Here is a 12466-nt window from a genome sequence, read left to right as displayed (position 1 = left end):
TCTCTCTCTCTCTCTCTCTCTCTCTCTCTCTCTCTCTCTCCCTCTCTCTCTCTCTCCTTCCCTCTGTCTCTCCCTCTGTCTCTCCCTCCTCTCTCCTCTCCCTCCCTCCCTCTCTCTCCCTCTCTCTCTCCCTGTGTCTCTCCCTCTCCCCTCTCCCTATTCCCTTCCCCCTCTCCTTCCCCCTCCCTCTCCCTTTTAATCTCTGGATCTCTTGAGCTCTTCCAGTGGAAGGGGAACACTGTGGTCCATGCAAGCCACACAGTTTCTTACATGTGGGTAAGAGGGAAAATGACTTGGTGAAAGGCAAAAAAGAGAAAAATCAAAAGAGAAATTGGAAATATTTTTCAAAGAAGCAGTTGCTTATAATAATGATAATAATAATTAAACTTTCTAGAGTGCTTTAGCTTTGGCAAAGTGCTTTACATACAATACCTCATCCAAGCCTCATAACCACACTGGGGCATAGTACCCATTTTATAGCTCAGTACACTGAGACTCAAAAAGGCAGGATGCCTTTCCCCCACAGTCACTCACCTGGTAAGTTTCAGACACAGAGTTTGGACCCAAATCTTCCTGATTCCAGGTCCTTTTCCACACCATCTCCCACTCACAATTTTTACTTCCCCCTTAACCCTCTTGGGTGACAAAACAGGGTGTTGGGCCTGGACCTGTGGGGAGGAGCTGGCAGGATGTGGCTCTGGGCGAAATGTGGCCAAGACATTTGGGAAGGAACCTGGAGCCGAAGAGAGGCAGGATGTGGCCACGGTCACAGCACGACCAGCTGAGAGTCACTCAGAGTCACCTTGCTATTCGATAAGTGACTTCCTGTTATGGGGAAAGATTTGGGGTCCAAGGCCTTGGATTTGAATCCCAGTTCTGTTATTTCCGGTGTGACCTTGGGCAAGTCTGCTCCTCTCCTGGGGTTTTAACTTCCTCTTTTAAAGGATGAGATCACATTACAGGACTCTCCTTTTCCTCCCTGCTTTAGTTATTCTGTGTTGTCATTTAAAGAACTGAGTTGTAGATGGGACTTAGTCTCTGCCTCTTGATCCCACAGATCACCAGGTTTCAGAAGGACCATGCCAACCTTTTTCTTCCATTAGTGCTGTTTCCAGTTCCCAGATAAACCTCCCAGGAGCAGTTTCTAACTCAGCACCAGTGCTAAGAAGGCATTCAAAGGCAGCGGTATGTATTATACCTGGGCCAAGTCACATGAAAGGTACCCTTAGCTGCTTGGGACAGGAGGTATGGGAGGGGGCAGCCAGAGATTGTGGGACACCAGTGTGAGGCTGCTTATGTTGGGAGGCTACTGTCAAGAATGATGGGTGGGAAAGAAATTTACCCCAGCATGCTGAAAGCCTGCAAGTGTTGTCAGCACCCTCAGAATTTAGTGCCTTGGGGTAAAGCCCCAGTTGCCCTGCCTTAGTTGCAATTCTGCTCTTTGCTGCTCTGCTGAGTTCTCTCTGACTGCTAAGTATGTTCCAGTTAGAAATCTCAGCCTGTGGTGGCATCCTCAGTTGAATTCTGCCCCTTCTTCCCAGTTAGAGAATCTTTTAGGTGGGGGAGAAACTTCCCATTTGCCATTGTTCCACAGTGGAAACAGGGCAGAAGTTCCCATGTGCATTCCCACACCTGGCCAGATTATATCTGAGTTTGCTTCTCTCTCCTGGGGCAGGACTTGGAGCCAAGAGGGCCCTGGCTTCACATTCTTCCGTCTGCCACTTTGGGGCCCTGGGCAAGGCATTTCATCTCTGGGCCTCTGCTTTCTCATTTAGAAAATGGGGATGATGATAATAGTCCTGACCTCCCAGGGTTGTTATGGCCTCCACTAGGAAAAGTAGCAAGAATGTCTTGCAAACCTTAAAGACTGGTGGTGGTACAGTAGGAGGAGAGCTGGCTCTGGAGTCAGGGGTCCTGGGTTCAGATCCTGTGTCTGCTGGTTCTTACAAAACATTTCACTTCTATGGGTTGGCCTTAGTTTGCTTGTTGGCCTTTGTGGTCCCTGCCAGCTCCAGATCTAGGATAAGGCCATTCTTTTCCTTTGGAATTAGCCATTCTCCCTCTCTTCCTTGAGCTGTATCTTTCTTCTGAGCTATCCCTTTTTTTAACCTTGTGGTCCACAAACCCAGAGAGGCTTTCTCTTAGGAAGCATCAGTCTTCCTTTCCCTCTTTGCACCTTCCAAGTACTGCCACCAGCAAATCACCTTAAACCACTATGGAGCAAGCCGTCCAATCCACTTCAGTGACCAATGGGATTGGCTTCCTGGCCTCCTCCTGTGTCTGTTTCTGTGAACTGGAAGGGATCTCAGGCAGTTTGGCCTTGGTCGTCCATTGTGGGGGAGGTTGGTCCTTGCTCTCCTTTTTGCTTTGATATTCACTAAATTGATCATATGTTCTTTTGTACCAGGAGATGACTGAAAATGGGAACCACCAGTTGGTAGTAAAGGCAAGATTCAACTTTAAGCAGACCAATGAAGATGAGCTCTCAGTATGCAAGGGCGACATCATTTATGTCACTCGAGTGGAAGAAGGTGGCTGGTGGGAAGGCACACTCAATGGGAAAACAGGCTGGTTCCCTAGTAACTATGTCAGAGAAATTAAACCTAATGGTAAGTAAACTTGGTAGAGCATTCTTCCAGGAAGAATCGCTGGTGCTTTTCTTTTTAAAACATCATGGGCACTTCCCAGTAACCCCCTTTGGAATGGTCCCTTGTAACCCAGAGGCAAATCAAACAAGGTGGAGTGACACATAGAACCATGTATGACAGCGTAGGCAGCATTCTGTATCCATGGTCTGCCCCTCGTCTCTTGAGCCGAGGCAAGTATGTTCCATCATCAGATCTTTGGATTCTTATGCTTTTGCGATCATTGGGTATATTGTTCTCTTCTTAATTTTCCTACCAAAGGTTTTTCGTGGGCATCACTCGCCAATGGCAAATTTGTGGCTGGACATGCATCTCTTTAACAAAGGCAACTTAATCATAGAGCAGAGAGAGCCAGCAAAGCCTTAGTCCTTCTTTCTATGCCAAGCTGGGCTTTGGGAACATCAAGGCTGCAGGGAACACAGTGAAAGCCGCGACTCCACCTTAAATCGGTCCCTCGCGTCTGCCTAGCGACTGAAGCACATCCGGTCTGTCAGCGCCTGCCCAGTGGTGCCTGCCTGCTGACCTCAGCCTCTTGGGATGGCAGAATAGGATAAGCAGATATGTCTAGAGGTCTTATGCTAACTTCCTTGTTTAGTCAGGGGCTCTTAAGGAGGCCTCAAGAACAAATGCCTCATCGATGTGTCAGAGAGAATGGAATTGTGTGTCTGGACTAGACCAGGCTGAGGGGTCGCCTAGCCCATCTGGCTGAGCCTGCCCGGCAATCATCTCAAGCAAATGGCTGTCCTAAGTGCCACCAGCGAAAGGCAGCCATCTGACCCCTCTTCCAGCCATACTTTGTGGTCCTTGGATTTGGGAAGCTTGCCTAAATCCCTCCTGTTACACAGTGAACCCCTGTCCTTGTGGTCCTCATGGAAAGCCCCCTCTCGACATTCCTTTTGCTTCCTGGAGACTGTCACTAAGTAGCTCTCTCCAGTACTAATCTGGCCAGGCCCTGCTTCAGAAGAAGGGGCTACAGGCAACTGCCTTCCCAGCCCACACCAGTTAGGGATGGACATTTAAGTGGCCTGCTCCCCTGGGCTTTCTAAGCAGGTGCCTTTTGGGAATATTCAGTCTCCCCACAGCTTTTCAGCCATAAATATATAGCACTAAGTGAGGTTTGCATGTCATACAGTCTGTATTTATTGGAACTTACATTTATTTTGAGAGGCAATCTGGCATAGTGAGTGTAGAGAGGGCCCACTTTGGAGTCAGGAGGATGTGACTTCAAATCTTGCCTCTGACTTGGATTGGTTGTGTGACCCTGGGCAAGTCACTTAACCTCTTAGTGCCTCAGTCAATTAACTCTCTGCTAAGACTCTAAGTGGCTGCCAAATTGCCACTCTGTTTCAGTAGGGGCGTGCCTGGCTCTGATGAAGTCAGTCACAGGTTCAAACCTAAAAAGCTTCCCAAAGTTTTGGTCCCACATTTGTAGACTTCTTGGTATTTTCCCCATTGTGGTATTTTTCAACCTTTGGAAGGAATAATCCTCAGCATGTACTTTGTTTTTTGTTTTTTACCCCTCTTTTCTTTTAAAAAAATATTTTATTTTTTCCAATTTCATGTAAAGACAATTTTTAGCTGTCATTTTAGGAAAGTTGTGAGTTCTAAATTTTCTTCCTTCCTCCCTCACCTGCCCCCTCTCTGAGATAGTGAGAAATTTGATATGTTATATATTCATGATCATGTAAAACATATTTCCATATTGGTCATGTTGTAAAAGAAGACACAGACCAAAAGAGAAAACCCACAAAAAATATTGTGAAAAATAGTATGCTTCAATCAGCATTCAGACTGCATTAATTCTTTTTCTGGAAGTGGATAACATTTTTCATCATGAGTCCTTTGGAATTGTCTTGGATCCTTGCATTGCTGAGAAGAGCTAAGTTGTTCATAGTTGATCATCACATACTGTTGCTGTTACTGTGTACAATGTTCTCCTGGTTCTGCTCACTTCACTTTGCATCAGTTCATATAAGTCTTTCCAAGTTTTTCTGAAATCAGCTTTCAGCATTTACTTTGGCAGATTGTTCCGAGTGTGGAGCTGGGCTCAATCAGGTCATCAAGAAACATTTACTAAGCACCACCTCTGTGCCAGGCTCTGTGCTAAGTTCTGGAGTCCAGTTTAGTATGGGACAGAGACTTTTCCTGGGGCCTTAGCTTCTTCCTCCCAAGGATTGCCACCTTGGCCATTGCTGATCCTGTATCCTGGGCTCCTACCCACTTTCTCTTGATATAATAAATACTAATAATACTGATGATTATAGATGCTGATATAATGATTGTGATGATAGTAATAGTAATAATGAGGAGGGGGAGGATGTTAATGACAGCTAACATTTCGTGAGGGTTTCCAGCCTCACCGAGTGTTTTACAAGCATTATCTTAGCTTGCTTTGCATCTAAGCCCAGTTCAGAACTCACCAAGTGTGGTCTCTAAACCACACTGTGTTTGTCATTCAGAGACCAGCCCAGCAAAGTCCAGAGAGAGCTTCTGCAGTGGCTTGTCCATGGGATGAGGAGTTTTTCATCCTTAGTAACTCTCATTATACAGTAGAGTGGAAAGATTGCAATCTGGTGGGTTGGGGCAGCATATACCCTTAAAGATGTAATCTCAGATCCCCAAAGTACTGACATTACGTATGATGTTCTCTTTCTACCCAGGTGTGCTGCAGCAAAGTTTGGCATTCTGAGAGGCAATTAAAGGGTGGAGGTGAAACTGAAGGGGGATGTGAGACTGGAGGGAAATCTCTAGGGGAGGGCCACAAGGCTGTGTTCTGTCCAGCATTATCAATGGACCAGTCTGATGAGATGAAATTGAATAGGGATAAATGTTAGATATGGGCCCAGGGTTTGGTGGACTGTATATTCAGTATGAGTTAATGATGTGACCTGACTGCCAGAGGCTACATTAACAGAATGAGGGAGGTGATAGTCCTACTCCACTGCTCCTTGGCCAGGCCACCGGCCTGGTTCAGTTCTGGGTGCCATATTCTTGGAAGAGCAGTAACAAAATGATGTTTAGAAGGTGCATGGAATGATGGATTGGGTCCTGCCCTTGGAGTTAGACAACTCTGGTTTCAAATCCCACTTCAGACACTAACTAGCTATATGACCCTGGGCCCTGAGATGGCCTCTGATACCCTAATTCTGGTAATTTGGGATTTCCTGAGTTCACTGCCAAGAACCCAAGGTTGTAAAGCCTTGTCCAAAGTTGTCTGGAGATAACTTGCAAAACACATCATTGGACTACCCCAAGCCCCTCATTGGTTGGCACTGGAGAGTGGATGATGCTGGTTATCTAGAGAGTAACTCTCTTATTGAGTCTGTGCCCAGGCTGTGGGAAGGTCATAGCCATGGTCTGTGTCAGGGGCAGAACTCAAACCCAGCTCTCTGTCCACTCCCCCCCACCCATTGCCTCTCCATTATTGATGATGGCAGCAACAGCCGAAAGAATAATGCCCATCGTTCAGCTCCTTTCCAAAGCATTTGAGGCCAGTCAGACATACTCACCTTGAAAGAGATGGAACATAATCGCTTTGATTTTGAGGAGGCCTTTAGTGTGGCTAAGGTTCCCATCATACATGTGCTGCCTCGATGGGCCCCATTGGCCCAGAAGTTCTGCCACCTTTGGAGGCTCGATTTAAAGGAGCCATTTGTCAGAGGTGGTGATTGATTGGAGCAGAACAAGGAGCCATCTTACCTGACAAACGTTTCTGAGTTTCCGAAGCGACTACTATGTGTCCTGAGATTGTACTAGATTGTGGAGCTACAGAAACAAACAAAAAAAGCAAGCCCTGCCCTGAGGAGCTTCCCTTCTGCCAGCTATAATCCTGGCATCTGTGGGTTAAGTTCATTACAGACTGGAAAGCCTTAATTTCCCATTATTGAGGGCCACATCTCCCCCCTCCTTCCCACAAGAACCTCGAGCTCTGTTAGACTCTGATAGATGAGCCCAGAACCAGGTCCCCCACTCACTTCCACACAGCCAGTCCCACCTTCCCTTATTAGAATGGAAACTCCTTGAGGGGAGAGACTTTTTTTTTTGTTTGTATTTGTATCCTTAGCATTTAGCACAGTGTCTAGCACACAGTAAGGGCTTAATAAATGCACACTCTATCTATCTTTGTCTGTCATCCATCTCTATCTCTCTTTTCTCTACCAACCTATCTATCTAAATGTTAGTTACTGTTACTACTTAGTGCCATCCTGTAGAGTCTTGGTCTTTTCTTGACTAATAGCTGGAGGCCAATAATATCCTCTGTGATATGTAGGTGAAGTCTGGTGCCAGGATTTTGCAGTTAATATCGATCTGTTATAAAATTGCTGCTGTCTCTTGCGATCCCCTTGGAGGCCTTAGGTAGATGGTTTCAGATGAATACTTGGCATGCCAGTTTGTCCTGGTCTTCCCCCTCTCCTTCCCCAAGTTGCAGAAGCTTCATTTGCAAGCTCAAGGCTTTTTCAGGAAATGCCAATGATGGGGGGGAGGGGAGGAAAGGGTGACAAGAATTCCATTGGGGGAAAGGACTTGTTTGACGAATTTTGTGAGATGTTCCGAGTGACTTCAGTGCTGAAGCATGTCTTCCAAGGTGAATGAATGGCCTGTTCTGTGAGTGAGAGAATGAGGCCTTGCAGTGTTTCTGAGGGCCCTAGCAGTAAATGCAAGGATTGTTTGTAAAAGCTATTGGAATATAATTGCATTTGCCCCTGTGCTTGGCCAGTAGGTGCTCAGGCATTCCCATCAACTGGTAGTGGATGACTATACAGGACAAGCCTGTGCCCCTTTTAGCAACATGCAGGTGTCAACATGGAGGCCACATTGGAGAATCACTGTGATCTGATGCCCCCCATGCCCCCTCCGCCTTAGCCTGGACTTCAGCCTGAGGAGAAGAGTGTGCTGGTTAAGTGGGTTCTCAGCAGCTGGGCCAAAGGGGAGGGGAAGGAATGATAGGGAAAGAGGGGGAGGAAGGAGCGCCCATGCTGACCCCAACATTTGTTGTTGCTCTGCAGCTTTGGATTTAAGAGGTTACCACCTGCTGGGCTTGCCATCTGGGGCCTTCGGTTTAGCTCCGCAGTTTTTCTCTGAGTTCCTACTGAGCACGGTGCTAGGCACCATGGTGGGAAGAGCTTTCCCCACCCCAGCTACCCATTGGTAGCTCAGCTCAGTTCAGTAAACATTTTTGAAGCCCCTTACTGTGCAGAGAGCACTGTGTTTGGTTCTGGCAGAGGTACGGTGGGGGAGAGGGAATAAAAAACAGTTTCCACAAGCCCCTGGCCCCTAGGGAGCTAACAGTGATAATAGCTATGGTGATTTCTTCCCAATAACTCTTGTAAGGTAGATAATGCAAGGATTGTTATCCCCATTTTACAGGTGAGGAAACTGAGATTCAGAAGTGTCAAAGGCAGGATTTGAATCCCAATTAAGCCTAGTGCTGTATCCATTAGTCATCACTGCCTCTTAAAATCAAAATAATGGTATAAGACACCAATGTAGACAACTACAGGACAAACCCTATCTCCTGCTGAATGCTAAATTACAGTATAAAGTTTGAGGGGGGAGAGGTCATACCTTCTTGCTGTGTTTATGACCAAAGGATAGGGACTGACAGAAGAGTTATGGAAGAGAGCCTCAGCAAGTGCCTGACACATAGTGAGGAGCTCATTGCCTGATGCATAGTAGGTCAGTGCCCAAGCAATCCCTCTTTAAATCTTTCTCGTCCCCAACCTCCTGCCAGTCTCCAGCCTCTAGGCCCACTCCCCTCAACAAAAACAGTGAGTCCCTGGTTAGGACTGGCTGGCTTCAGGGGCCATATCTTTCTGAGTATCATGCTGCCCAGAGACAGTGCAGCAGAATACTGAGTTTGGAGTCAGGAAACTCTGGGTTCTAGTCTCATTTCTGTTATCAACTGGCTGTGAGACTCTGACAACTCACTTTAGCTCTCTGGACCTCAGTTTTCTCATCTGTAAAATGGGAATAATACTTGTGGTACCTGCCTCAAGGTTATTGTGAGGATCAAAGGAGAGAGAATGCCTGACAGATGCTTTACAAATCTTAAAGCACTTCGAAGTTGTTGTTATTGTTATTATATTATTGTCCTTTCCCTTCATATGGGATATTCTCTTGTGTTTCCTTGTGTTGCATCTCTTTGTGTGTGTGAGTACACCCCCAGGAGCCCTGATGGTTAAAAGTCTCCTTGGAAAACTGACCTTTTGCCCTTTGACTGACTCTCTAGGTTCTTTCTGGGGGCCTCCAATCAGGAACCCAAGCCCTGCTGTAAGCCTGGGAGTGTCACCTCTGAAGGGCTCTGCACAGCAGATGCTGCCCTCCCCCCTGGGCTGATGAATGTGCAAATCCTTCCTTTGTGTCTCTTAAAAAGGAGCAACCCCCATCCCCCCAACCCTAGGCTGCAGGTCTTTGTACCTCCTAGTGGGGCACATTTTTCCTCCTAGGATCCCAGGCTTTTTGGAAAGGCCTCTAGGAATAGGGTTTGGGCTCCCACCGAGGTCTTTGTCTGGAAGCTGCTCTGGCCTCCCTCTTCTGTGCCCAGCCAGGAGGAGGTACCATCCTCAATATCATAGACCAGCACAGAAGAGACAGGCTTGATTCCTTTGGTTAAGCCTTGGACCTGTTAAGAGGTGACCGACCCCCAGCCCCTGCCACATACTTCACAAAGCAGTTCTGAGTGCCAAAGATTCTTAAGTCAGCAGTAAGATACACATATAGCTAAGATTCAGTATGTAGGAGAAGAAAGAGTGGTGTGAATTTTCATAATTGGACAATCTTTTTCAATTCCTGCCAAGCTGGCCTTATTAACATTATTAATAACTAGCATCTCTGTGGGGCTTTACGCTTTGCAAAGTGCTTTGTGCTGTTATCCCCATTTTACAGATGATGATGAAAGCTGACATTTATATGGGGACACACTGGAGAAGGAAATGGCAAACCACTCCAGTATCTTTGCTAAGAAAACTACATGGACACCATGGTCCACGGGGTCACATCAGACCTGACTGAAAGACTGAACAATATACAGCACTTACTAATGGCCAGGCTCTGTGCCAAATGCTTTACAATTGTTATCTTGTTTGATCCTTCCAACAACCCTGGGAAGGAAGTGTTTTTATTATCCCCATTTTTACAGATGAGGAAACTGAGGCAAACAGGTTATAGTGACTTGCCCAGGGTCACACAGCTCGGAAGTGTCTGAGGCTGGATTTGAACTCAGGTCTTCCTGACTCCAGGCCTAGGGTTCTATCCACCAGAATTTAGCTACCCCATATTTTGGTATCAGTCAAGAGTGAATACTGGATCTCTATTCTGACGCATTAGGTTTCTTCTATCTACTTTCCAGCAGGGAGAAAAAAAGATAGTGATATAAAGGCCTGGTCAGGGCTTTACAGTGCAGCAAGAGGCAGCTAGAGTGTTGGCTTGGGACTCAAAAAGCCTTGGGTTTGAATGCCACCTCTGAGCTTCCTAGCCATGTTATCCTTAGCATGTCATCTAACCTCTGTGAACCTCATTTTCCTTATCTGGAAAATGGGAAGGCTGATAAATGAATGCCTCACTGGGTTGTTGGAGGGTTCAGATGCCATCATCATGTACTGGAAAATCCCAGGATGCCCATCAGTGCATTCTCAAACTGCGATTATTGGAGCAAATAGGGGAGGAGTGAAATTGGTGCTAATTCCACCTTCTGCCTCATGAAGCCTCCTCTGTTACAGCCCAAATGAGGGCAGGGATCTATCCAGCCTCTGTTCCACCCTGTCCTCTGTCCCTTAGCCCATCCTGACTAGGATCACATTTATCCAGCTCTGGGTTTTAACTCCTGTGTTAGATTGTAAGCTCCCTGAGGTCAGAGGCTGTCTTTTTTCATTTTTTTTTTCTATTTGTATCCCTAGAGCTTAGCACAGTGTTTGGCATATATTAAGTGCTTGATAAAGGCTTTTTAATTTATTTGTCAGAAAGGAAATGTAGACATAAATGAAATGGGTTATTTTGACAGTTAATGAAGTGGGTCCTCTGAGTGATGTGCCTCAGAGTGATTCGTAGGTGACCCTGGGCCCTTGAAGGCTGAGCTAGTGGAGCATGAGGTCTGGCAGGTCCAACTAAGCCTCACATGACCCTCCCTTTGTACAAGTGACACTCCAGCCAATTGGCTGTTCCATCTCCTACCTCCATGCCTTTGCCCAGGCTGTCTCCCATGCCTGGAATGCTCTCCCTCTTCCCCTCTGCCTCTTGGAACCCCTAGCTTCTTTCTAGCCTCCCCCCCATTCATAGTGCCCTCCCCCCAAAATGATTTTGTGTGTATGGAATATTTGCTTTTCTGTGTACATGCTGTTTCCTCCTAACAGAATGTAAGTTCTTTGATGATAGTCAGTAAGCATTTCTGACATGCCTACCTGCCATACGTCAGGCATTATTCTAGGCACTAGGGATACAAAGACAAATATGACACAGCTAGGCCCTGCCATCAGAGAGCTTACTTTGTATTGGGCAAAACAACAGGTACCTATATGAGCATAAACAAAATCTGGACATGCACTGGGGGAGAGGAAGAATTGACAATTGGACCTCCCTAGAAAGTGGTAAACTGTGCTGCCCTTATCCTTGAGGATATGAGCCTTGCATTGGAGTTAGTCAATCAGTAAACATTTATTTAAAAGAATTTTTTTTTTTTGCTTTTTGGAGGGGGGAAGGCAAGATAGTTGGGGGTTAAGTGACTTGCCCAAGGTCACACAGATAGTAAGTGTTAAGTGTCTGAAGCCGGATTTGAACTCAGGTCCTCCTGACTCCAGGGCCATTGCTCTATTCACTGTGCCATCTAGCCACCCCCTCAATAAATATTTATTAAGCACCCAGTGCTAAGGATACAAAAAGACACTCCCTTCCCCCACGGAGTTTGTAAGCCATTGAATTGGTACAAATAAGCCACAGCCAGGAGAAGTAGGAAATGATTAAAAGAGAGAAGGCTTTGGGAAAGGCTTCTTAGAGTAGATGGGATTTGAATTGAGACTTAAAGGAAGCCAGAGAGGTCAGGAATCAGAGGGATCCAGGCTTGGGGACCTGCCAGAGAGGAGGTTCAATAATGCTGGCTGAATGCACTAATTGAAAGACAGATGTGGGGCTGGATTGTGGGAGGCCCTTATCCCAGGATCAGCCTAGCTAAATTGGGAGCAGTCTCATTCCCATTCTGGCCCCTGGGTGATGAATTTGTATCATCCCACAGCCACTCTTGGACACTCTACTGTTTGGCGGAGGGGGTTTCCACTCTCCCCTCCGGCTTGTCGAGGTGTGGCATGATGAAATGGGTGCTTGGATGGCTTTGGGATTACTTTCCCCACTGGTCATCATTTTTTGTAAGCTAGGCTTGGAATTCCGCTCCCAGTTTGGTATTTCGACTGTTTGTTTGCAGTCCCCATGGGTATAGGCCATATTGATTTCATGCCCAGAGCTGCTACTCAAGTCCCAAAGTGTCCTCGGCGCCCTCTAACCATGGAGCAGGCAGCAGGAATCCATGTTAAGGGTTGAGGTGGGGGTGGGGATAGGGGAGGGGAAAATGAAAGCCTGTTGGGAAGGGAGCTTTGTACTGGGTCTCAGGAAGTTTTCTGATGACTATTTCTACCGGTTGTTTTTTTGCCTCTGCTTTGCCATACTCCACTTTGGCTGTATTTTCCCTGAATTGGTTGAATCAATGAGTTTCTGTATATTGTAGACATGATCTGGAAGGAGTGTTTGTGTGTGCGCATTTGTGTGCCAGGGTGCCCATGCAAACATGCATGGGACCACCCAGTTCTCACTTAATATTCATTCCCTCCCTGGGTCTT

The 12466-nt window shown here is 46.6% G+C and overlaps 1 protein-coding gene across 4 annotated transcripts in view; it reads left to right on the top strand.

Moving 5' to 3' along the window:
* The window catches only part of ARHGEF6 (Rac/Cdc42 guanine nucleotide exchange factor 6), a 115298-nt gene that overhangs the window by 27875 nt on the left and 74957 nt on the right, over positions 1–12466 (top strand). For all 4 annotated transcript variants that reach the window (XM_069074152.1, XM_069074154.1, XM_069074153.1 and 1 more), the window contains 2 exons: positions 1058–1185; positions 2408–2609. In XM_069074152.1, coding sequence (XP_068930253.1) covers positions 1058–1185; positions 2408–2609 — 330 coding nt within the window. The remainder of the gene's footprint in view (positions 1–1057; positions 1186–2407; positions 2610–12466) is intronic.

This window comes from Petaurus breviceps, unplaced genomic scaffold (assembly GCF_028583685.1).
Source record: "Petaurus breviceps papuanus isolate PSGF00001 unplaced genomic scaffold, PetGlider_PUasm1.0 90881, whole genome shotgun sequence".
Taxonomy (NCBI): Eukaryota; Metazoa; Chordata; class Mammalia; order Diprotodontia; family Petauridae; genus Petaurus; species Petaurus breviceps.
The sequence above is the reverse complement of the archived record's forward strand: the minus strand, read 5'-3'. Positions and strand labels throughout refer to the sequence as shown.